Genomic DNA, 26,385 nt, shown 5'->3' on the forward strand with positions numbered 1-26,385 from the left:
GTGAGTAGTTTTGATGATTTGCTATATTCCATCTTATTAAGGAGAATTCTGTTTATTCTGCCTTTTTAGCTCCTGGTTTTTATAGCAATATCGCTTGCTGTGGAAGCTCTGATTTGTTCCGTTATAATTCCTATTCATATGGCTATTTTTATACGCGAGGTACTTTATTTAAATTAATGAAAGTTACTTTATCATCATATATTATAAACTCAATATCTAGAATAATTTTTTCAGCAGCTGAACTATTTTCAATCAAAGTGAGGAACGTTTCCAGTCAAAATGGTCGATAAAATAAGCGTCCCCTTGTTTTTTATAATTGGTAGCCAATTAAGAATCGCCGATGTTGTAATTTTAGGCAGAGATTTAAGTTAGAATTTAAATGAAGCACACTGATGTCTACCATGGCGGACAGTTGCTGGTGACCTGCTGACTGATGATCCTTAGACGTCAATTAGTAAGAAATTGATGTGGGCAGGTGCTTGATATTAAACTTGATAAACTGCTAAAATTAAATGAAACCAAAAAACACACTTGATTGCAACGGGCGGACTCTGGTTACCATAAAGGTTATTGGAAACCGTTGATATTAGAGTTTTCAATCTCCTGTATAGGACACTGCTATGGCAGTACTTGCCAAAGCAAGTGCATGATTTGTAATTCGAAGGGTAGCGTAATGCAACTATAACGTAACGCAATGTAATATTTCAGAAATTTTGAAAAGAATACGAAAAGTCAAAATTCTATTAATTGATAAAATATTAATAGAATTTTGACTTTGACTGAGTATAATGTGTATGGCTTATGTTAATTAATCCACTTTCTTATGATTTAAATCTGTATTGTCACTTTTCCTTTAATTGGTTCTCAGCTCTCACCAGGATGCAAATGAGTAGGCGGTTCTTAAAAGTTTTAGAGATGGAGAATTTGGCAGCGACGCCCGCAGTTTGCACTTTCTCTCACCGAAATCTGCTAAGTGAGTATTTTGGCATTAGCCATTTTGCTAACCGAAGTTAAATCCCGCAGAGTTTGAGGTAATGTTTTATTATGCCAGATATTGTAGTCTCTAGCTACGAATACACTTCAATTTGTAACTTTAATTTTCTGTTATTTAATGTCCGAAAAATTGATTGGTATGAACAAATGGATATTTTGATAAGTTTCAAATTAAACGATTATTTTATAACCTTATTAGGACTTTGTTATACTTCTGCAGCCGGAGCGATAACTTTCTTGTCGGTCTACATTAAATTTTAAGGAGTTTAAGTTAGATTTACTCAACTTAGTACTCTAAAAATGTAGTTATCATTTAAATTTATCTCGTTCAGCTGTATAACTAACTATATTCTGGACAGCATGGCTGCAAAAGTAAATGTATATCATAACAGAAAGCAAGTATAATAAATCTATATATCCAGAAATATGCGTTTAGTTTCGTAACTATGCACTGAACTAAGAATCCAGTTCGTTGGTCTTGAATGTATTCACAGTCTTCCTGCGTACAAAACAGAGATAATTCTGGGAAAAACTTGGGAATCCATTTCCAAGCCGGACTACTGACCGGAAAAGTGTATAAATAGGTAAATAAAAGACACATGAGAATTTAGAAACTGTAAAAAACCTTTATTTTGGACATAACACTCCAAATAATTTTTATATTTATATGTAAGAAGTTCACTTCGAATATTAAAACATTGTTTTGTGAACAGCCTTCATAAAACTGTAACTTTAACTGCTTCTTCTAGAGAGGGAGATTCAAAATTGCATTCCAAAACTTCTATTTCTCCTTCTGCATTGGCGAGGTGGAAGCTGTCCCTCTTTCGCAGGAGGCTGAAAATACGATAAAATTACATTAAATTACCCACGGGCGAAGGAAATATATATTTCGATTTATAATAAAATTATAAAAAATATATTCTCAATTAATCGTATTATATATGATTTGAATAAGTCAATGTAACAGCTAAGAGGATTTAAACCAACGATTCTACATTAAATGAGATACTATTTCGTTAAAACATCTTTCGATTAATGAAAAAAACAATGTTCCAGAAGTTCACAAAATTTTCTATCATTTGTATGCACAGAGTGGAGTTTGCCCTAACTACAAATTTTAAATAACAACAAAAAGACTGTGAGCGTTTGTAGTAATTATATGTAATTGGGAAATAACAGTATGCACCAAGGTATTTTGGTGTTATATGTATTGCGAATAATACTGGAAACAAGGAATCATGAAAATAGCTTTTACATGTTCTTCTTATGATTGGAATGCATATTGTTCGAAGCAATGCTGAGTGGTTTCCATGCATCTCAAAATATCCTGTGGTATAGCTATAGCGTGTACTATGTACTTCGTGGACGATGAGAGTGTTGAGTTCGTCAGTAATTCGCAAACGATAGGTAAAGATTTTCTTTTTCAAGCAGCTCAGAGGAAATGGAACAGAGCTTTCAAATCTGAAAGAGAGATGGTTAAGTCATATTCCCAACGCAAAATGAAATAATTTGGAAATATTTGTAGAAAGACAGCCTTTCTTTTGTTTGCCGTTGCGCCGTCTGTTGGAATCACATTGAATCCATCAACTATCTTACCCACAGTTGTAACGATATTCACCACAGCAATGCTCATCGAGGCAAATCCTATTTGAATGAAGTCTTTCACCACTGAAATGCACAACTACTCCGGCTAACGATCTATGACATATTAATTGCTTGACTAATGTAAATGCTTCACACATGAACACATTCATTCTGACAAGGTTTCCAGTTAAACTTGTGATTAGAATATATGCGTCACCTTGTATTAGTAATTATTTAGGGGAGTCAAATGAAAACCATAATTATTTTTTTAAATATTATTTATTTGTCACACAGGGTACAGAAGTAAATCATTTTTCAACATAGTCCCCTCCTCGTTCAATGCAAGTCCGCCAGCGTTTCGGAAGAGCCTGAATACCTGCAGAAAAAAAGTCTTTTGGGCGACGGCGCAACCACTCGTGCACCGCGTTGCGTACCTCTTCATCGGAGTGGAACTTCCTGCCGCCCATTGCTTCTTTGAGCGGACCAAACAGATGGAAATTGCTCGGTGCGAGGTCTGGCGAATAAGGAGGATGTGGAAGGCATTCAAAATTCAGCTCTGTGATGGTCGCAACCATTGCACGCGCCGTATGGGGCCGTGCATTGTCGTGTTGCAGCAGCACACCGGCTGACAGCAATCCACGTCGTTTCGTTTTGATGTCAGGCCGGAGATGATTTTTTAGGAGGTCCGAGTACGTAGCACTCGTCACAGAGGTTCGTCGTGGCGTGTAGTTCCAAGATGATGCCCTTTTCGTCCCAAAAGAGGGTCAGCATAACCTTCCCTGCAGACGGCTGTGTCCGAAACTTTTTGGGTTTCGGTGATGAGGAGTGGCGCCATTCTTTGCTCGCTCGTTTTGTTTCAGGCTGATGGTAATGCACCCATGTTTCGTCACCAGTGACGATTCGTGACAGGAAGGCATTATCGTCACGTTCAGCACGCCGCAAAAGGTCTTCGCACGCATCAACACGTCGCTGTTTCAGTTCAGGCGTCAGTTGTCGGGGCACCCATCTTGCAGACACCTTATGAAACTGGAGAACATCATGCACAATATGATGTGCCGATCCATGACTCATGTGTACACATGTTGCAATTTCGTCTATTGTCACACAGCAGTTTTCCAAAACGATGGCTTCAACGGCTGAATGGTCTCTGGAGTCACTACGCGCCGAGCCTGGCCGGGGCGTGGAGCATCGGCCACGGACGTAACACCATTTGCAAATTTCCGGCACCATTCATAGATTTGTGGCTGTGACAAACACGCATCTCCATACTGAACCTTCATTCGCCTAAAAATGTCAATAGGTTTCACACCTTCACTTCGCAAAAACCGAATCACAGAACGCTGCTCCTCGCTGGTGCATGTGGCTAGTGGGGCTGCCATTTGGAACAGTTGTTGCGCCGGTTTTTGTGCATCTGCCAGCTGCTGCCACCTAGGAGACATCCGGCATACTGTCGCAAACAGGCATGCCAACTTACAGCTCACTGGCGCCATATGCGGATTTTTATTTCTACTTTTATGGTTTTCAGTTGACTCCCCTACGTACTCGTATATATAAACCCTATTAGAAGACAGTTCGGTAAATTTATAACTTAGAATTAAATTGACGCACATCGGTACTTCTGAGAGCTGTTGGAAACCGGTGACCTACAAACTGAGGGTCGCTTGGAGGTTAATTCATAGGTTCCGAAGTAGGGCAGTGGAATAAATTTAAACACATAACTACTATGAAATCGAGGCACAAAGCTTTTAATTAACAGTCTCCTTCGGTATCCATTATGGTCACCAATGACGTATAGATTGAAGGTCCCTTAGTGTCACTCTATAGCTCGCCAGTATGGGACAGTGGAGTAAATTTGAGTTATTTTTAAAAATAAAATTTAATAGTTTAATTGTTTTACGTTGCTAATTTCCATTGAAGTTGTTGGTCTCTGGTGACCTGCAAGTTAATGACCAATGACGTTTAGTCACCGGTGGTCAGTTAAATGATGTAGGGCGGCTCAGTTAATTTAGCTTAAATCAATAAAATCATATGAAACCGAAGGATACCATTGACTAAAATCGAGCTATTCTGGTTACCATCAATCTTATGGTTATCATTGACGTCAGTGACCCTGGATTTTGGTGACTCACTGGTTTTCAATCACCAGTATAGAGTACCACAGTGCTGTTGCTGTGGCAAAGATAAAGTAAAGTAACATATTAAACACTCCAAAAAGTTTAGAAAGACATTTCTAACATGCTTAAATTACGAAGATAAATATAAAGTGACCGCTATGAGTAACGTATTAGCTTAAGAAAAACAGGCAAAACGTTTTTGTTCAGAAGAAGGCAATGTATAATTTCAGGAAACTCACTTATTCATTAAAATAACAATATAAAAGCTAAAATTTGTTTTTAACTGTAAAAAATTATAAATTGTATGTATTGCAAGTTAAATACATTATTTACATTCTGAAATAAATGCATTTTAAGTCACTTCGGTCAGATTTATTATTAAATAAAATGCACTTTTAAATTGCACAGTTTTACTTAAATGAGATAGAAAATAAAAATGAGTTTTTAGCTACATCATGTTTGTAGCATATGCAGCTAAAATAAAATCTCTAAGGTTTATATGAGTATTATAAACATATAAATGGTGTCATGACATTAACAAAAATTCCTAAAGCATAGAAGCGATCATATAGACATGTCGTATGCAAACGTAATTACTTAGCATTCGCTTAAATTTTTCTTTGGTAATTTTGTATTAAATTCAGCCATTATTAGCAGCTGCTAACAGTCATAGTGTCCATAGTCATGCAGACTATCATACATAGTAACTAGTGACATTATGACTATGTTAAAAGCTACAATATCATTTAAAGCTTTAAATAATTTTCACTAGTTGAGGCTTCTTTGACCGAACTGCACATATGAGAAAAGTAGACTTTGAGAAAAAATTGAACAAGTATAGAATATTTGGGAACACTAGAGAACTATTTCGATGGAGATAGCAGTTGCCAAATTCTCACCTAAGTTTGTCCTTTTTGACTTAGGATGCATCTCTAAAGGAATCTTTCAAAATTATTTGGACCGTTACATTAGATTAAGCTCTCATGCATTTATAATTCAAAGAACCCGTCAACAAATGACATGGCTAAGAACATAAGATCCTTAAAATCTCTTCTAAAATGTTTGGTAAATATATTCTGGTTCCAGAACTGTGGAATTGAGCTGATACAAGATCTTTAATGAATCTTTCAAATTACAAACAACAACCGGTTGACAATTGCTTAACAAACCGAATGATTTGAGTTTACAAACAAAGTAGTTAATTAACAATTACAGTTTAAAGCATACTCATTCATTGTAATGTTGAAAATTAACATAGAGCCTTAAATTATAAAAAAGAAATTCTATCTTACTTCCTGACCACAATCACGCGAAGCTTTCAGGAGGATCAAACATATAAACAGATTAGAAAAACAGAGCTCTGGCCTTTCGCTTTCTCCACAAGCTTCAGAAATAATATATATATATAAACAGAAATAATATATATATATTCAGAAATAATATATAAATATAAACATATAAATTTGTTTTAAGAGCCCGCACCTTTTACAGCTCTTTACCACTGTCGGAACATCAGAAAACACAAATACATTATCAATGTGCTACCCTGGTGATGCACATCAGTTTTAAACCAATACATGCACGCAAAATGCAATCAGAAACAGTTTGAAAAATATTTAAATATTTAGTATAAAGGAAGACCTTCCATAATTATACTGTACAGATCTTCATTAATTTGACTCATTGACACGAAGCAGATCTTCAGGGGCAATTGTTTACGAAACGTCGTAAAATTTTGTGCGTTCATAAGTAAAACAAATCGCTAAATGCAGTTGCATTCGCAAAGCTGGTTGTAAAAAGCCTTTAAAACTAATTAGGGAAGAAACACGTTCCTTAGAAAAGTTTCTTATTCCGTTTCGTGTCCGTAGGTCTGAAAACGCCATTGCGAAATGACACTAGCTATCTTTAATTGTAATTTCCACTAGGGGATAGGAACCAAAATATTTGTATATGATGATATTCTAATTCCCATCGAATTAAGAAATTAAGTGATTTAAGGCAAAGTTCGAATTCCACATGTTTGGTGCTCATTTTAGTCGTATGGAGAGAAAAGCTACTATATGTTAGAGAAAACCGTAACTTTGAAGGCTTATTTTAAAACAGTTTTTATATCTCAAATTGTAGTTTCTCCGCAACATGCGTTGTATATCTAATATGGATTATTTTTTCAAAGGCATGCATTTACGTTCATCATATTCTAAGCTAAGCTTTTTAAACTTACTATTCTAGTTTTCACTCCAATGTAAAGCTTTTTATGTTACCATGCAGATTACTACGTTTTCTTTTGTTCTCAAATTCAGTTTAGATGAAAACAATAACCAGAGGAAAAGCATAATAATAACTGAAATTATATTTATTTTAATCAATTATATTATTGGAAAAAAATGCTTTTCTTAAACATGACAACAGAAAATATACGTCACTTTAAAATAATATGCATTTAATTATTAAGAATTTTTATTTATGTTTTGTTTTTGTTAATGGAATTCGATATTTTGCATAATGAAACTCATTCCACTATTTGCCAGAGGATATAAAATTGGAAAACTCAAATGAACCGATATGCCATTTCGAAGTTTTCTTGCAGCATGTCTAATACGTGAGATTTCAGCGTGGTTGAAACGGTTGAATTTGATTTATGTCAAACAGGACTGTGTCACACTGTTATATGTAAGTGTTTCAACGTTTACTTTATCGATTACTTTTAATGCTTTTGAAATGAAAGTTGAGTTTTTTCATACCCAAGCTGAGCAGTTTTCGTTATGTTAAAGAAAAGAGTTGCTGTTTCTTACAAATTATGCTATTCGTTTTTACCTGCCCTAGAGGTTACGCTCCTCATTGCGTTAGTTGAGTGTTTTAAATGCTCACATAACAATATTTGTTTTGGCAAGAATTTTGAATTTAACTCAAAATTTCAAAAGATTAATTGTTTGGTAATAGATAAAAATAAACTTTTGTTTGCACTGACTTCAGATCAAACAGCGTAACATATTCCGTGAAAAAAAAAAAAAAAAAAAAAAAAAAAAAACTGAAATGTTTCAGATTTTGAATTACGTCCAAAGGGGCGTTTTTTAACATTTTGTGTGTTACCTTTCTTTATTAAATATCATGTTCCTCGCACTTAAACCATAAGATCCAGTGCAACTGCAATATCGCAAAATAGTTTTAAAACGAGCATATCTTTAGAATTTCCGATACAGAGACTCACGCGCTGGAGATAAAAATGTTTTTTCTGCACAACGTTGCCATTGCTCGCTTTGAAATCCTTGAGTTTGTTAATCAAAAATTCGTCAAAGTTTTAAAAAATAGGAAATCGATCATAAAACAAATTTCAAATTTCAAATTTGGTCTTCCACATGCTCATATTCGTTGGAGGATTACGTTATTCAAAATTCGATGACTCTATGTACCGTTGTTTTATCACAATACGAGAAATATACATACATTTATGCAGATTTTTCATTATTTAATTTCTTCAAATATAATGCAGGACTCTAACATTTTGTGGCAACAGTTTGAAAAGTGAACCGACATTTATGAGTCCGACGCAAAATGCCAAAACGAAACTAATAGTCCTTCGGGATTCAAATCCCTTTGGACTAAAAAAAAAAAAAAAAAAAAAAAAAAAAAAAAAAAAAATTAGAAGCTCAAATAGAGAATGCTTCTTTTATCTGTTATTTCAAGAAATATATGTGTTTGTTTATCTAAATAATAAATTTGCATATCTCTTAGAGTGTAGATGAATTTAGTAACTATGTAAAATTACTATTATTATGAATAACCAATTATTTTATGATTTAGATTTTTACTGTCACTTCTCTTTTCGTTTCCCTACCAAAATGCAAATCAAGCTCAAGGGTAATTTAGTCGAAGTTTTCCGGATTATAAGATACAGAGTGCTTTTGCCTCTTGAGGCCACGTTACTAGGTTTCGCTACTCAGATAAGATTGTATTATTCGGCTGTTATGCCTAATATGGAGGCATGTTCAAGCATTTCCATTATACTTGTCAACAGTTAAATTGTTACGGAGAGAAGATTTTCAGCCAACATCGCATTAAACCAATTGCGTTTTCTTGGACTAATAGACTTGGTTATAAATCTTGAATTTGACTGATGCCTTAATTATATCTCCACAAGTAGTTGACTGATTTATTAAGCATGAGAGAAATATTTTATGTTAACGTTCTGATGTAATAAAAATATTTCTTAAACCTTCTTGAGACTGTAGTTTTGTCCAGACATAGTGATAATTCGCTCTACGTCTGTTAGGAGCTTGTTACCAGTTTATGCTACCAAAGAATGTCAAACGCTATTACTATTTGAAGTTATTGAATAGAAACTTTTTATCTTAAAAACAAAAAATCCAAAGACTTGAAAATTTATATCGTAGGAGAAACACTTTCCTGAATGTACACAGCAGGAGTAATAAATTTTTTTATTTGTATTTAGGCACCACATTTAATGAAAAAAATATGAAAATCTTCTTAATTTAGTTGAAGCATTTCTTTATATTTATAAATTGTTTCATTATTGTTAAAACAATATAATGCCTTGTTGCGAATCTTGAAAGGCCTACGAGCAGCCGAGCGATAAAGTCGCTGAACAGTAGTTCGATTACAGCCGGACGGGCTAGCCGCATAGAAGTTTTCGTGATTTTTCCCATGTGTAACGTGGATACGAGCCAATTTTCTTACGCAAAGGCATCTGTCCATTTCCAACAACAGACAACTCTCTTGTGCTTTCCGTAATTAAATAAATCAAACCAAAACGAATTCTGAAAAATTTAGTTGCAGCTCTTGAGCATTCTTGAATTTTAACGTGTGTCTACTGATAGGAATCCCCCCCGGGGGTCGACTAATGTGCTGGCTGGGATCTTATTTAGACATTCCCGGCAGCGGAGGGTATAAGAATGCAAACCCCGTTCCTATTTCCAGAAAGGGCAGTTGATGCTTGTAATATAGATGTAAATATCTTCGGCCATCCGACTAGGTTGCGCGACGGCCATGAACACGGAGTCCTTTTTCGCATCCTCCCGTCGTGGTCTGTGTACGTTTGAAGTAAGACGATCGCCCGGGGGGATGGTTCAGAGATGTTAGCTCTGAGAGAGATAGTTTTGCGTAAGTCTGCATTTCGGGATTGAGGTCCCGTGGTTCTTCACAAAATGGAATTGTTGTAGTATCTCTCCGAGGTGATTTTTTATTAGTTTCCACCTCCTGCCTAATATGGAGGCGTTTTCAGTTGAGACATGGTCAAACCTAGTTGCATTTACTTGCAGGAAGGGCTTATACAATTAACTGTCTGATTACTGATAAGAAGTTCGGCCACACCTGTATTAAAATGTAATCAGAAGATTTTAGATTACTAATATCTGTTTGCTTTTATTGATGCTTAAATCCGGGCAACGTAAGGACAAGTAGCAATTTTTGATTATAAAATTTGAACTTTAGTAATGAAGCTGGAGTATTGTGGACAGCATAACAGTTTTAGTACTAATGGGCACAAAATATTTAGACAGCAATAATAGTTTTAAAATGTGCCAATAACTTTTGGATCATTTCCTTCGAAAAGTGTAACAATACCATTCCCCCGAAAAGCGAGATTATACCGTCAAGTGCTGTAAACTAATAACATCCATGAATTCGGGCAATGCATTATTTTGTAATGGCTTATTAAAAATGTAAAACCGAGGGGGAAGTTTTCTTGAAAGCGCGTTAGGGTTTTTCGCCCCACGCAATTAATTGTACTCTAACGAGTTTTTAATGAACATTTGTTTTGTTATTTTACTTTGCTTTGCCGCAGGGATTTTCGACAGAAAATGGATGAATTTCCGCGTTTTGGTAATTCTCTTTAGGTTGCTATTCTGAATTTCCATTCTCGTTTATGGATTCAAATTTTAAATACGCGAGGGGAAATGAGAAATTAAATAGAGATTAGTTACACGGCTCTGTTTCGGTGCTTTCTCTGCATTTCCGGAGGAGAGAGCTTTTCGTTTCTTTTTCAAAATATTTTTATGTCCAAATACAAATAAAATTTCCGGTTTTACTTTTAGACAATAAACATTTAGTCTGCTTTGTGACAGATGTATTTGAGCAATACAAATATAATATGAAAATTTATTTTTCTTTTTCTTTATTTTTGTTATTGACAGAACAACTGGTCCTCTGGAAAAGAAGCTCATTAATCTCTTGTGTCCCGTCAGTGGAATAAACAAATTAGAGCTTGGCATTATATCCTGTTGCGGGAATTGAGAGTGTAATATCAGGAAGGAAGAAGGAAGGCGCTGTGCCTGTTGAGATAGTTAAAATTCCTATAGAAATTCAGATGTTCGACGGTGGTGTTAAATACAGATGTTTGATTGTGGTGTTTTCGTGACACGGCTAACAGTGATACGATAATTTAGGTTTTTACCGCTCTCACCTAAGTATATCCTGGCCGAGAGAACTGCATCGCCTATCCGTTTCTATGAAAGCGAGGTTGCGAACACATATTTATCATTTCACAGCCTCAAAGGAAAGAATCGCAAGATCGAGTCATCTTAGATGCCAAAGTATCAATGTCATATCATTAGAATCAACGCGACCAAAGCTCTGGAAAATTCTGGTTGCTGTAATTGTTATGTAGGGATTCAGACTTCAAGGTTTTTTCTAAATGTTGTGAGATTCCTATCAGGAGGGTGGAGAAACTAGGGGTATGAGATGAGATGCAGGCGCCGGTAAAACTAAACAATTGTTATTATGAATAAAGGAGCCCTTTCCCTTTTTGTGTCTGTTGCAAAGAGAGAAAATGCTGTTTCTTCCCTTAATGAGAAGTGAGCCACGTAGCAGCTAACCTGCATTTTAAAAAATGCTTCCTTGTGGTGAAGGTTTGAAAACCTCGAGGAAGAAGTTAAAATGTTTTCGTTGAAGGAGGTAAATGGATGCAGCAGCTTTCTAAAAAAATCTGATGTGGACACCATATGACTTCCATATATGGCTTATTAAATTATTCGCATTTTTTTGCCGAACTTATTTCTTCGAATTCTTCTTAATTAACCGATCCCTTAAGGCAAGTTGAAAATGCCATCACAAATTACAAAATTTAAAATTAAATATCCTGGTCAAATTTTGTCTTACGGAAATCAAATTTTTTGTATTTTTATTATTTCTTCATAAAGAATATAAAACGTGCCCAAATATAAGCACAGGCAAGACCGCATTAAAAATTAATTTTCGTTGTTTGTCAAAAATTAATTAAAAAAAAATTGGCTTCTGTATTTGGAAGTATATGCCTACGAAAAACGATTGCGAAAAGAAAAGCCAGGTAACAACATTTGAGCCGGGTATGGAGGTGGGTGTATTTGAAATGTACCAGAAGTTTCCCTGCACATTTTCGAAACACCTTGGAAAAAGGAATAAAATATTACATAGTGCCAAAATGACAATTAAAAAGACATAGAACTTTACATTATGTACATTGAAATTAAAAAAAAAGTCTAAAACCAATATATGCTAATCCGAAATTAAAAATTAAGTATAAATAAAGAGCAAAATAGTCATTTAAACAAAATAAAAAATTGAGACGTCCCCGATTATGTTAAACTAAACTTTTAATATCAAGAAAATGAAAACCTGCACTTAGAGATTTCTGTAAATAAGGTTAAATCTGAGCTTTAAACAGCTAAAAACTGAAAACCTATTTGAAATAATAATTGAAAAACGCAAACATACTAAAATCTTAACACGACCTTCTATGCGTGATTTAACTAACTTCTAAAGATGACCAAATGGTGTTCTTGCTGAAGAAACTAGAATTCAAACTGCTCTGCAGAAGCCGAAATTTTGTAGTTCTTGGAAAAAGTATGCGACAAGGTTCAAACTGTATACTTATATGTTTGGTATTGCCGGTTGAAATTTAAAAAAAGGAAGTTGAAAACTAGATGTTATAGCAAGTCTTCAACTTCAATGTTTTACGGCTAATCTATTTTAAACTATGAGAGATACACATACTTAACGTATTTACTTACAGATATCACTTTTGAATCCGTTTTACAGTCAGTTTTGGAATAAAGGGTCCTTTGTTCTGTCCGTGCGTACAAAAGCCCCGCAAAAATAGTCAGAATAGACTTAGGAATGGTAGGAATGGTCAGAATGGATTATTTTTTTACAATCTTGTAACCAAAACTTTTCGCACTTAAAATAGTTCCTTATCTTTGTACAAGGAAAAAAAAAGGCTTGACTTAAAGCATGGAGCCAGTCATTGTTTAAATGGTCCTTGAACAGTCCACCACGAAGGCATCCCTCCCCTTAGGCAGATAGCCCTCGTGTACTTTGCCATAATTAAATACCCCACCACACCACACCACACCTTGAATAGTACTGCAAGAAAAGTGTAGGCCAAATTCTACTAGACTGATTATTTTCTTGAAAGGTGTTTTGTCGAGGCATGAAATTATTTCTGAGAATTTCCACGGCGAAAGAAGTGAGAAAAATAGTCTACTCACGTTTCTTGGGGCGTTGTAGAAAATACGCGCAGTGAATTGTAATTGCTATGTGATTATAATCGGTTCGGAAAAGGTTCTAGCGGACTGTGATTAACCAATTAACTGCAAGCGAGGCGTGATTGCATCAGAATTTAGCTTTTACTTAATAATTACGTCTGGAGGAATAGGAAAGATTTTGTCTAAAACAGAGGACTTTTTTCAGATTTCCTTCTTTTTGCTTTGAGTTAGATCAGAGTTTAGCATGCTGAAGAACAAAAGGGGAAAAAGGAAGAAATTTGCGGATTATAACTAGTAGAAAGGAGTGCAATTTTCTGAGATGGAGAAAGAACATTTTATTGGTGACGACTTAGGAAAGACCGAACAATAAATTTTCCTGCCCTACACTGATGGAATGTTCCAGTTTTACAAACATTTAAGAACTGACTGAGCGATAAATGTTCCAACCCTGCATTGATGAAGTGTTCCTGGTTTTCCGACGTTTAAGAAATGACTGAGCGATAAAGGTTCCTGCCCTAAACTGATGAAGTGTTTCAGTGTTGGAGACATTTAAAAATGACTGAAAAGGTTCCAGTCCGACGGGGTGAAGTATTCAAGTTTTACAGACAGTTAAGAGAGAGCTAAAAGATGTTCATGATTGAAGTTGTTCAATGTTTTTGCGTTCGCAAAGCATTAAGCTGATATTTAGCGTGACAGAGAAAACGGCTTCCCTCTGCAAACAGTAACCAACTGTGTTAAGGACTATAAGTGACAACGTTAAGGCTTTACAGTTTAATTCTTGGAACGCTATCTTTCAGCATTGCTTATAATTTAGATCTAGATCCCTAAATTCTGCTCATGTAAGTACCCTTTACCTTCTTTTAGCTGTAGAATTGATCATGCAAATCTGATTTTTTAATAGCAGTATGTATTAAGGAAATAATCCCAAAATCATGATAAATTAATTACGGTACTTACGTGCTATCGTGTGCTTATATGTCTTTATGTGTTAGAATTTGCCAACAATGAAAGGAACTGAGGTAACATTTCTGCAGCAATATATAATTTTTCCGCAAAATCTCTGAAGAAAATAACGAGGAGATATGTTTAATAGAGAGCCGGTGTGGCCCAAGTTTGCTCAATGCAGAATGTCTATAATCCCTTTTTTTTTTTTTTTTTTTTAAAGCGAAAACAGATCGTGTGCACTTGGAAAGCTGAATAGCGCAAAAATTGAAGAAAGGTTTGATGAAGAGTGTAAATATTATATTTTTTTAACTTATCGCATGAACCTTATCTGATAATTAAAATTGTTAAAGTGTATTTTCTTATCATATGTTGGTAATGTCCCCCCCCCGATTTACGATAATAGCGATAATTTAGGTATTTTCTTTCGAAACAATTCACGAAAACCACCAGCATGCAACTAAGAAGTAACATTTACGTTTTAATCAGTATACACTGGTGTGCAAAAATTAAGGACGAAGTCGAAAAATTAGCATATCAGCTGAACGAAGAGGCAGAGCGGACAGAAAGACCAATCAGGAGATTAAGAAAGGTGATGTACGGTAGCACATGCGCAGATATGCAGGTAGACGTAATGGGGGAGTGTCTGAGTAGTATAAAGCATGTTGTCGGTGTAAGATCAGTATTTCTGGCAAAGAGATTGCACGCCGTATAGCAGTTAAAATCACACCGAGTTGCTGCCTCAGCGAGAAATGGCGAATAATCAATCTGTTAGACGACATCTGGATGCTTTTACCCGAGGTCGAATCATTGGGAAGTTGGTGGAAGGCCGCAGTGTGACAAGTGTGGCTGCAGAGTTCGGAATTGCTCACAGCATCGTTTCACGACTTTGGAGACAATTTCAAAGTACAGGAACAGCTATCCGGGGGTTTAGTAGTGGTCGTCCACGAGGAACCACACCCGCAGATGACCGGTATATTGCCTTACAGGCCAGAAGAAACAGGCGGCAGACAGCGGGAGAAATCGCTAGACACACGACACAGGCGACTGGACGACCGATATCGCGTTTTACCGTGGCCAGAAGACTGCACGGTGGTGGTCTGTTTGCACGACGCCCTGTACGGTGTGTACTTCTAACGCCTGCCCATCGGAGAAGGCGTTCTCTGTGGTGCCGGGAACACCGGAATTGGAGAGACAATGAATGGGAACGAGTACTCTTTACAGATGAGAGCAGATTCAGTCTGAGTAGCGATTCTCATCGCATACTCATCAGGAGAGAGCGGGGAAGCCGCAATCATCCCTCGAACATCATTGAAAGGGACAGGTATGGAGGTGGCGGTGTTCTCGTTTGGGGAGGCATCATGCTTGGTAGTCGCACAGACCTTCACATCTTCGACGCAGGTTCAGTCAACGGGACCCGTTATTGTAACGAGATTCTTCTTCCATATGTGCGTCTTTTTAGAGGCGCTATGGGTCCGCAGTTTCTTTTCATGAACGACAATGCATTATGTCATCGCACAGTAGCTGCCGAACAGCTCTTAGAGAGTGAGGATATTGAACGTATGGATTGGCCGGCACGATCTCCGGATCTCAATCCCATCGAGCATGTATGTGATTTTCTAGGCAGACGCTTGGCAGCTTGTACCTTACCATCAGTAACGATTCCGGAGCTTCGATTGGCGCTGCAAGACGAATGGGCAGCAATGCCTCAACAACTCATTGAGACCCTCATTCTCAGCATGGGAAGACGCTGTGAAACCTGCCTAGCAGTCAGGGGAGATCATATCCCCTATTAAAGACCGGATGTTTCTTGCTGGACACCCATCACAGGGATGTTTCGGCCTTCAGTCGCATTGCGCTCCATGCTACGTTTTCAATAAAGCTTCTTTTTATCCCTCTGATTTCTCTTTTAGTAAGTGTTGCTTACATTACTCATGTCCTTACGTATTGGGGATCTTACGGTATCAAATGTGTTGATTTGGAAAGCTTTTGTACAAAGTTATATTGAAAAAACCGTCTCGTCCTTAATTTTTGCATACCAGTGTAAAGCAGTCAAACTGCGCCAAGCTGTTGCGTTAGTACGTAAGTGTGGTCATTATTTGTGATTTTATTGTGAATTTACCATGTTAATGTGATACTTGGAATCTTATATAAAAAATTATATTTTTGTAGCTATGATTATGTGTTTTTCAATCTAAGACAGTTTAGTTAAAGCCTTTAAAACTGTGTATCAGTATCGAACATGGGTTAATAATATGCTGCTGCACTTATCTGCCAAAATGAATTGGAAAGAAAGATTTAAATTTGGTATGTTTATCGAATTTTTGTTACGTGATGATTGGACTATCTGTATGTAATTTTGGTACACAACATAATCGCTTATGTTTTCAAGTTGTTGTGGCGGAGTGTCCATTTGAAAAGTATAAAGTTGAAGTATAAAGTTCGGATCTTGTTCTTTCAAATGGGAAAAAAGTACTCCTACAGCATGCCATGTAGATGAAGCCTGTAATGGTGGAATTGCGAAAGACAAGTCCAAATACACTGCGGTTAGTTATGGTACCGAAAACGTTTGCTTGTTGAAAACCATATTTAGGATTCAGTTTTAGTGCACATACTCAAGTATGATTCAATATCCAGCTTACCCCTACTTAGCTATGGTATGATTCAGTATCCAGCTTACCACTACACAAAATTTCTAATGCTTCGTCAGTGAACAAGAAGTCTGTCCACAAAACCATCCACTTTAAAATCCATTTAAAGCTCTCTCCAGTTTGATGTATCTGCAGTTTTTATACTTGTGTCATGTGAAATCTGCAAATATTTAACTGAAGACGCTTGTGTATCAAGCTCCCTATTCTTTCTTGCAGTATGTTACGTTTTCAGCTGGCAGGACACATTGACTTGATGGACTTCCTTAAGTGGCAGGAATATTTCTCACCATGGCATTGCCGATGTATGGTTGACTTGTGCTTTTTTCCTTGCATAAGCTAATGTCTCTTCAAATTTTCTTACTCACCTTGCGATTATGTGATGCTGAGGTACCTGTTTAGCGAATTTTGTCCGAAAATGACTCAGAACTATGGTTACATGTCCTGTTTCCGCATATTCTAGCATAGAATAAGCTTCATCTTTCGCGTATGCCACCATTTTGAAAGTTTGACTCTGGAGAATATTTTCGGAAATGATGAATATTTCAATTTACCAAATGAAAAGTGGAAAGTAAAAAATACATATTATACTTGTATTTGTGAAAGTAAATTTATCGCACAAGACTCGAGTAACATTCATTTCCTTGCAGCATTTCCTATATCTTTCTTGTACCATTCATTTTCAATTACCAGTATTAGAAACATGTTTCATTACTTATTTATTATTATTTATGTTGAAAGTGTTCTTAGAAATATCAGTTTTAAATGCAAAAAGTTAAACGCATTTTACATGTAATTAAATACTTATGATGGGTTTCCATTAACTAATGTTATAAATATAATTTTTGAGTATTTCAAAATTTTGAATAACAAACTCTTTTTCGAACTATTACGGTAATACGAAATCCTCATTTTGAAGTTTTCTTGTCATATTTCGATTTTCATTTATTTAATTTTTACTAAACAAGATCCGATTGAAATCAAAGCATTCACATTCGGAGGGATATTTCTATAAGCAAAAAAAAGGGCTGCGCTGTGTTACGTACTATTAATTAGAATTTTGTTACGCATGTTAATTGCGTTTAAAATGCAAAAAATAATGAATAAAATATGACTTCATATTCATTAACCTAATGAATACGATCCCTTTAATCTTATTAAGTACCTTTATCCTTCACTTTTTCCTCTCGTTACGACGCGAATAAATGAATTTGATATAACGATCCAGTTCTTTTCATCTCCTGGTTCGCCATTAGTATTCAAGTCGTCTTCATTCTTTGAAATCAAGAAAGGCGAGAAATATGAAGAAACATCGCAAAAAATATACACGTTCAACATAAATGAAATCTGATACTCTAATACATATTTGATGATATATTTTCATCGTTTGTGAGCTTTTGTTACGTCGTCTTTAGAATTTTTTCTTCTTGAAATGGTGGGTTGGCACGCGCATGATTTTCTCGTCAGTGTAGTTATTGAAATAATCATATTCGGGTACTTACCCAAGTATGGGAGACTGTGATCTTTTTTCCATGCTTTTCAAAATTCCATTTTTGTGGTCTGACCTGGAAAAAGAAATTTATTTTTAATACCCACAGAAGTTAAGAAAAGAAGTGAGATAATGTTTTTTTCCTGCTTAACAGATTACTAAATAGCCAGTGAAATGCTTTGGCCATTAAGAGGAAAAAACAAATTAAAATAATACGCTGGTAAAAAAGAATACAAATCTTTTACAAACTTGTCTTCAAACGTTAAAACCGTACTTAAAATCAAATAAATAAGTATATAGAAAAAAAGACGACAGCTGTTTTACAATTGTCCTTAGAGTAATCTTTTCGAAGTAATCTACATCAGCAGTTCTCAACCTTTTGACTAACGCGTACCATCTAAACAAAAATTGAAAAATTTTAGTAATACCACCATATTTTACAATGATTATTTTTCAATTTCTCAATAGAAATATTAAAAAAATATATATTTTATCATTTGCTCCACTTATTGACTATTTGTATTAAATACGCCCACATAAAAAATGTTAGATTAAAAATTGGTTACCATTTTTTTAATTATCAAAATTTAAGCTATATTTCGTAAGTTCTAAAATTTAGTGTGAAATTCGGGTCTGTTAAGAGAGATCAATTTCTTTATATCTGATCTTATTTCACTTAGTTTTAACCGCAAATTAAATTAATATCCACTTTAAATTTTATTCTGTATTTATTTTTCAAATATAACATGAAAGAAAATCCTTTCGCTCAAATAGGTTGCGCAAAAAGGCAATAAGAGTTTAATAGTTTTATTTGAGATACCTTTAAAATCTTTTCTTTTTTCGGTTCAGCCAAAGGTTAAGAAGTGTGTTATTTTGAAATCTTCATTTCGAGTTCGATCACAGGAACTTTCTACCAACTTTTCCTTTTCTTTACGAAATATTTGAACTTAATAGTTAAAAATAATTTGTTTCTTTGCGTACCACCAGTGGTACGCGTACTACCCATTCAGAATCGCTGATCTAAATCGTTACATTGTTTTATATGCCGCGTGTAATATTTATCACAACTAGTAGCATAACAAAGAAAAGCATCTTTATTTTATTTTTCAGATTAAATCAGTATGAATATTTTTCATCAGTCTGTAAATAATTATTCAAGTATTTTCATAGCCTACTAACGAAATGCTGCTTTTTTATTAATACATGTAAATTACATGTATATGTTGTTGTCATGCCCATATTACATGGAAGAATAGTTGCCAGAACCTACTCCAAAGACAGGTTGGGTTTTCATATTCCATAAAAATTTGAGGAAGAGCATCCCAGGGGTGGTCCGGGGGATTTCCCACCTCTCTCCTCTTCCATCAAATCATACGAGAGGACTTTCAGCTCGCCGCATATTTAGAGTGCCCCCATGCCACACAGAAACTATACATTTACAAACATGCATGTTTTCTCCGTGATTCAAACCCGGGTTCTTCGGTACCGCAGTTGGCTTTCCTAAGTACTATACCGTCTGGGCGACACATGTATATATGTTTTTGTGCTAATACAGTACTATAATAACTGTATCAAAACAATACAATATTTTTCGTATTGATACAATATTATATTCTAATGGAATATTATATTCTAACGTCTGCTCGCGAACTCTTGCTTCTTTATTAATGAATATACAGAAGATGTATATATGCTTTAGAGTCAATAAAATTCTGTGTCAACTAATGAACCTCTTAATTAAATAACAATTTACTCATGTAACTTAAGTTAAATTTAATTTACGATATATAAAAGTAATAATTCTTAGGAATTTTTGCGGAATTATGATAATGAATATAACAAACTTCTAATTACATATAGTACACATATTGGCACAAAATCGTTTGGCTTTTGAAACGTTTTCCCGAAATTTTCTGATTATTAAATTAACACGACGGAGCTTTTCGCTACCATGCATGAACTTGCCTACATGATAGCTAAAAGCTCCGTGGCTTTTCGCTACCACGTAGTACCATGTTCATGTACCAGGAACACTAATGAACTCGCCTAATTCTATGATAAACATAAAATATTTTATGTAGCCAAGAGTGATACGCTATGAAATTCTGAGTGCACGAAAAAGGATATTAATTGAGGTAGATTTTTATTTTAGCCGAAACATTATTGGAAACTGAACACTACTGTCTTCTTAAGCTGCAACTAAACGAGAGACTACAAACGGAAAGATAAATTAACAAATTCTGAAGAATTAACAAATTATGAAGAATTTACTTATAGGTTACAATAACATACTCTATAACGAAAGGGAGAGAAAAATAACGAAGCAGAACAAATCAGTTGGTAATATATCGGGATGTCAAGGGAAACCAGATCAAAAACAGTTGGCGAGTTGGTTTATTGGCGAGTGAGAAAAAAAGGATTGAAATTTTAATCATTGGTTTATGCTAACAAATTTTAGTGAACATGGAGAGCAGCAAGGAAATCTAATTCATCTATTGAAAAAGTATTTTTGGAAGATTTTTGGTAGAAGCAAAAGTGCACTTTTGGTATGCAGAAGAACTGTAACTCATGATTTAATTATTTCTTTTCTTCGAAAATAAGATTCAGGTTCTTTGACATGAAATTTTTGAAACGCGGTTTGTTCGCCTAAAGCACATTAAGTTGCATTTGAAGGAATGCTATAAATTTCCCAAGAATTCGAATCAGGAATAAGGTCTTCAAGGACACAACTGGGTATTTTATAAGGCAAAAAAATAACTTGAAAATTCACTAAATATGCTCAATTTTGTTACTGACAGCGGGAAAGAAAGGAATAAAACTAAATTATCGATACTGAGTGAAGTAGGAGAATATTTCTTCTTATTAAAACTGACAACTTTTTGACTTCTTTGCTAATTAATATTCTGAGACGAGATGGTTCTATCGATAGCGATCATTATCAAACAGTTCAGTGTTTAATCAAGGACTGATTAAAGCAAACATTGAAAGAAAGGAAAACAAAAGTGTAGAAAAAATCTAACATTTGTCTAGTAAAAATGAGAGGCTATAGCATGCGCCTAAAGTAATAAACCGAGAAATGTTTCCAACACACCAAAAAATTAAAACTGTTTGGTGAGACTCAAATATCAAGAAAAGAAAGATAACTGAACGTTTTGAGTTCCAAAGTAGATATTTAAAACTCATAAAAGTCAGAAGAGGTAAATTATCTTTATTGCTGTTAATAAGATTGAATATGCCATCGATATAACGAATTTAAAACAGAAACTTTAGTTTTTTAAATATTTTTTATTCAAAGAACAGTGCACGTAAAATAATATTTGCGACAGTATGTTTAAGAAGACTTTTCATGGCTAATCTTTTAGTTTGAGTACCGTAACTAATATGAAAGACAAACTGCTTTTGGTGCAGATAAAATCTTGTAAAGGAGATAAATTCTTTAACTGCAATATGTAAGAACTGAAATTTACTAAGTGGAGTTTATAATAACTTCGACTAGTTCTAGGTCTTGATATCCTGTTCCGCAGGCCAAAATCAAGGATTTGAACTTTTCGCGATCCTTATTTATACCTTATATTTATTTTTTTTTGTTGTTTCATGCTATGTTAAAAAAAGAAATTTTTTTTTATTTTATGAGGTAAATTTATGAGAATTATTATACAGCGCAGCAGATTTCTCTGAAAATTAAACGCATGTCAAACCTTTAAATACACTATTTTTTAGAAATAGCAGCCTTCAAGAAACGTGATTTTGGTACAATGGCGACGATATATTTGTAACGTATGAGCAGTAAAATATTTTGTAATCCGACAGCTTAAAAACGGACTTCCCATAAGAGTGATTTTAAAAGCATGAGCTTAACTGCTTCGTAAATTCTCGGACATTTGTTCATTTTAACGGATGTTGCGGACTTGTATCGACCGATGGAAGAACATAGTTGAAATCAGAGTCTACATTTAAAGAAAACTACTTCCGTTTCTCAAACGTGCTTTAACACAACTTCTAAGCTTGCTGTTCGAGCCTGATCTTTAGAAATTCCTGCTGACCCATCATAAACACAAGGTGGTCCAACTACAAAGTTGATTGAGTATAACCATAATGTTTATTGTGGTACATTTAAATTTTGAAGTATCAATTAAAAGGAGACAGAATACAGAATCATTTTAAGTTATTAGATCGATTGCTATTTTTATCTTGGCAATGCCAATAATGCTGAACAATGACATTAGGAACCAAAAGTAGTTTGTTTTCTAGTTGGTCTTTTTATCTTTTAACTGACAAATTTTCATTTGGTATTTACTGTTAATTTTACGTCACAAACCTTTTTTTATGTCATCTGCGCAAAATAAAATCCAGTATCCAGAGATTAGGACCATTTAGCTAAAATATATAGTACTCACACAAGCAAGAGAAAAGTTGTTAGATCGCTTAAAAATGGGCTCAAATTTTGGAGAACGGGATGGCTGCCTCCGAGGTTTTGTAGTTTTAATCACGTGAAATGTGAATATAAGCAAATGTTTTTAAATGTCCTCCACGAAGGCATTCCTTGTCTTAAATAGACAGCCCTCGTATACTTTGTCCTAATCTAAATAATCCAGTCAAAACCAGTCTGGGAGAAAAATTAATTCTCATGTGTTTCTTTTGTTTAGAACAATTTACGGTATTGAAAATGATGAATTCGATCCAAAATTGTTGAACTGTTTTTAAATCTCTTATTACATGCTTTATTATTGGTATTTAAATAAATAATTATTGATCACTTCAGACTATCGTACTACTAGGACTAAACAGATAGTATTCAATGATACTACTGTTGCATGCTCATTGCTTTCTCCAGACTATAATATTTTATCAATACAATACATGATTAAGGCCATGGTGTTCAAATATGCTATTGGAAAGGTTGCGTATTCATTGTTTTTTCCAGACCAACACCACACTCCAGACCAACATCACACAGACACATTGACCAGACCAACACCACACCAACACACATTTTCCAGAGCAACACCACACAGACACATTGACCAAGACGCGAATAAAAGCGTCTTGGTCAATTTATACTATTACTGAACTGATTACATACCCTTTGCTTCTCCTGTCTGTTACACTGCTACGACTAACACGTAATGGAATAGAACTCTCAGCTAATTTAGAAGGGCTTCCCTGAGGACATTGCTAGAGTCAATTGAATTGTGAGACAGTATTTTGACAGTCTTTATAAAAGGATTATTGGGTTGAATGGGACGATTTCATGTAGTCATTGAAAAGCATGGTTTTAGTGAAATGAACTGAAAGAGTCTTTATTTAATTCAATAACTTAAAAACAATAGGGACTTGTATTTTGATAGCGTACGAAGTGATAATGCACGATAAACTTTCGTCAGGATGTAAGTGGACATACTCTGAAACTCCATGATGCCAAAAAGCCTAGTTTAGATTTTGTAGTGTTTTGCCCTCTGGAGGAGGATGTTCACTAGCTGTGAATCATGACCAATGACCTGGAGGGTTGAACAGGTGCACGGTAAAAAAAAAGTTCGCTCTTTACTGGCAAAAGTTTTGTAAAGTTACAGAAATCAAAAAGTTACAGAAGAATTTCCTGTAATGGTAACAGGTTGAAAGCAAACTGTAGCGGTAACAGTTGATTTGCTTGTAGCATTACAGATAATGTTTCAGTAGCCGCGCGGAAGAATCACGTGACTGACTGGAAATTAGCCAATCAGGAGAAAAGTGTTTGAAAGCTAGTTGCAGAAAAAAACATGGCTGAATGCATGTTGGTTGTATAGCGCAGGTAAGTAAGAAAATGTTTACAATTACTGCTTGAAATATTTTTTGTTCATTTTATGCAGATTATTCTCATGCACTTTGCACTGTTATATGTAGTGAGTAAGTATTTAAACGTTTAAGCTTTGCGATTAATTAATATCAGTGTTCGTAATGTCTAATGAGTTGAAAGAGGGCAAAATATTTATTCCAAATGCAGATCTAATAGTAGTATTTTGTCATTGTGCATCCGATAAATTACGCCTTAAATTGCCCGTATTATTATTTAAAACTAATTATTCCAAATTTTAATCACTGTTTGTGGTATTTAATTGAAATGGTAATGTGGTTGTTGAAAACAAAACTAATCATGTTAGCGTTCTTTTCCAATCGTCTGACCAAAGAACGTTTGACATCTTTTTCCCGGCAAGCCTTGCGAGAAACGTTTATATAAACATTTAGAATTCTGGATGTAATGTATATATTTTTTGCTTACTAGGTTTAGTTTATTCTTTTTCTAGGATTATCTAATTAGTTATACCTGGTTTATAATTCAGTCTAATATGTGTATGTACAAGTGTGTTATGAAGTAAAATTACAAAAACTTGAACAACGCGGTCGAGAATCTCGTTTATTCCTTTAGTGTAATAATATTTTTTTCAGTGGTATTAATTTCTTACGAAAATATTATAATTCCAAAATGAAGTAATTATATGATTAAAAATATGCCGTATCATACTTTTCGTAATGTTTTGTTTTACTAACTAGATGCAACTTATTATTCCATATATTTTAGTATACCACTATCAACAGGGGAAAAATGGAAATGACCTAAATATTTTTCTAACAATTTGTTAAACTAATTATAAAACAAAACTAAAATTTTGTGCATTATTTCCAAAAATATCATTTTATTAATATTTTATAAATGACAACATATATTATATTGTATATATAACTACCATTGCATACTTATAAGTTTTTAAACATTTAATGTAGAATTTATGTTGATTTTATTTTGCCCAGTTTTAATACAGTTTTGAAGTATGATAGTCTTGTTACTAGGATAGCATGAATCTGCTAATACAAGTTTAATACATTTCTTAACAAATGTTTCTCTTATTCATGTAATATAATATATAAATCATAAAATAAGTTTTCTTAAAAATAAATTATTATTGTTTATTGGAATTTAAAACAATTCTGTATCTGTATGTTGTATTAAAAATAAAATAATAATGAATTTTTAATGAAGCATTGATTTTAGCATTAACAATGTAAATATATATATATATATATATATATACATGAATAAATGGAAATGCAAGCTACTTTTCCTTACAAAACCGCCCATGAATATATACTTCCCTTTAGGCTGATAGCCTTTGCATGCTTTGCCATATTCTATCAATCCAAATGATGCAAATATGCAGAAAATTTTACTTTCTTTGAAAGTTAATACCGGAAATAAAATTCAGTGCATTTGTAAACTACATTAGTTCTCTTAGAGCTTGGCATTTAATTGCCCAATTATTTACTAGTCCAAACTAAGGCAGAATTCAGATATCGTTCAAATAAAAGAAAATCAATAAGTTCTGATTTTTAGACGTAATATATATGAAGATTTATTTTTTTTTAATATTATTTTAAGTCAACCAAATTAATTTCAAATTAAGTAAGTATTCATGCCTTTCAGTAGCATTATTTTTGATATCTTAAATTAAATAACTGAATGCAATATTTCTTGTTAATAAAAGAAAAGCAATGTTATGAAAGACTAGCGAAGTGGATTTGCAAGTTCTAATTACGAAAGGTCCCATGCTTTAAGGGGTCATTTTTAAAAATACTTAATTAAAAAAAAATATTTAACGTAAAACTTCCAAACTTCACATGTGGAATATTAATTCTATATATTTTATCTCATTCTTATTTTATTAATTAATTTCATAGCATTTCGTGTGACACTAGTAGTTTCTGATCTATGTTTTGATTTTGTTATTAATTACGTTAGTTTACATAAGATTTAAAATTATGTAAGGTACAAAAACCTTCTGCATATATTAATATATGCTGAAGTGAATGAAATTATGCCAGTGAAATTTTTTAAAATCAAAAACAAATTTCTGTGGAAAATTAAAGTCATAAATTCTAAATGCAAACAAAGGAGTGAATTTGAAAGTTATCAAATAAGCCAAAGTGTCGGTCATTTTTTCAGTTTTGCAGAAGAATTTTTATACTTTACAGAATGGGAATATGATGTTTGGTTTTATTAGTATTAATTATTACAACTGAATTATTGCAACTTACTTGCAACACGTAATTTAGCTTAAAATTTATTTGAACTTAATTTTCTAATTTATTTTGATCATGTATATTTC

General features: G+C 34.1%; 1 protein-coding gene across 1 annotated transcript in view; it reads right to left on the minus strand.

Annotated features, from left to right (window-relative positions):
• Positions 1-1,605: 1,605 nt before the first annotated feature.
• Positions 1,606-26,385, minus strand: part of LOC146994941 (uncharacterized) — a 33,042-nt gene continuing 8,262 nt past the window's right edge. The window contains exons 2-3 of the mRNA XM_085826051.1: positions 18,261-18,323; positions 1,606-1,827 (exon numbers count right to left, since the gene is read on the minus strand). Of these exons, the coding sequence (XP_085682177.1) occupies positions 1,710-1,827; positions 18,261-18,323 (181 nt within the window). The 3' untranslated portion in view covers positions 1,606-1,709. The remainder of the gene's footprint in view (positions 1,828-18,260; positions 18,324-26,385) is intronic.

This window comes from Stegodyphus dumicola, chromosome 10 (genome assembly GCF_044657685.1).
Source record: "Stegodyphus dumicola isolate Sdum_Otavi_A_Nest chromosome 10, ASM4465768v1".
Taxonomy (NCBI): domain Eukaryota; kingdom Metazoa; phylum Arthropoda; class Arachnida; order Araneae; family Eresidae; genus Stegodyphus; species Stegodyphus dumicola.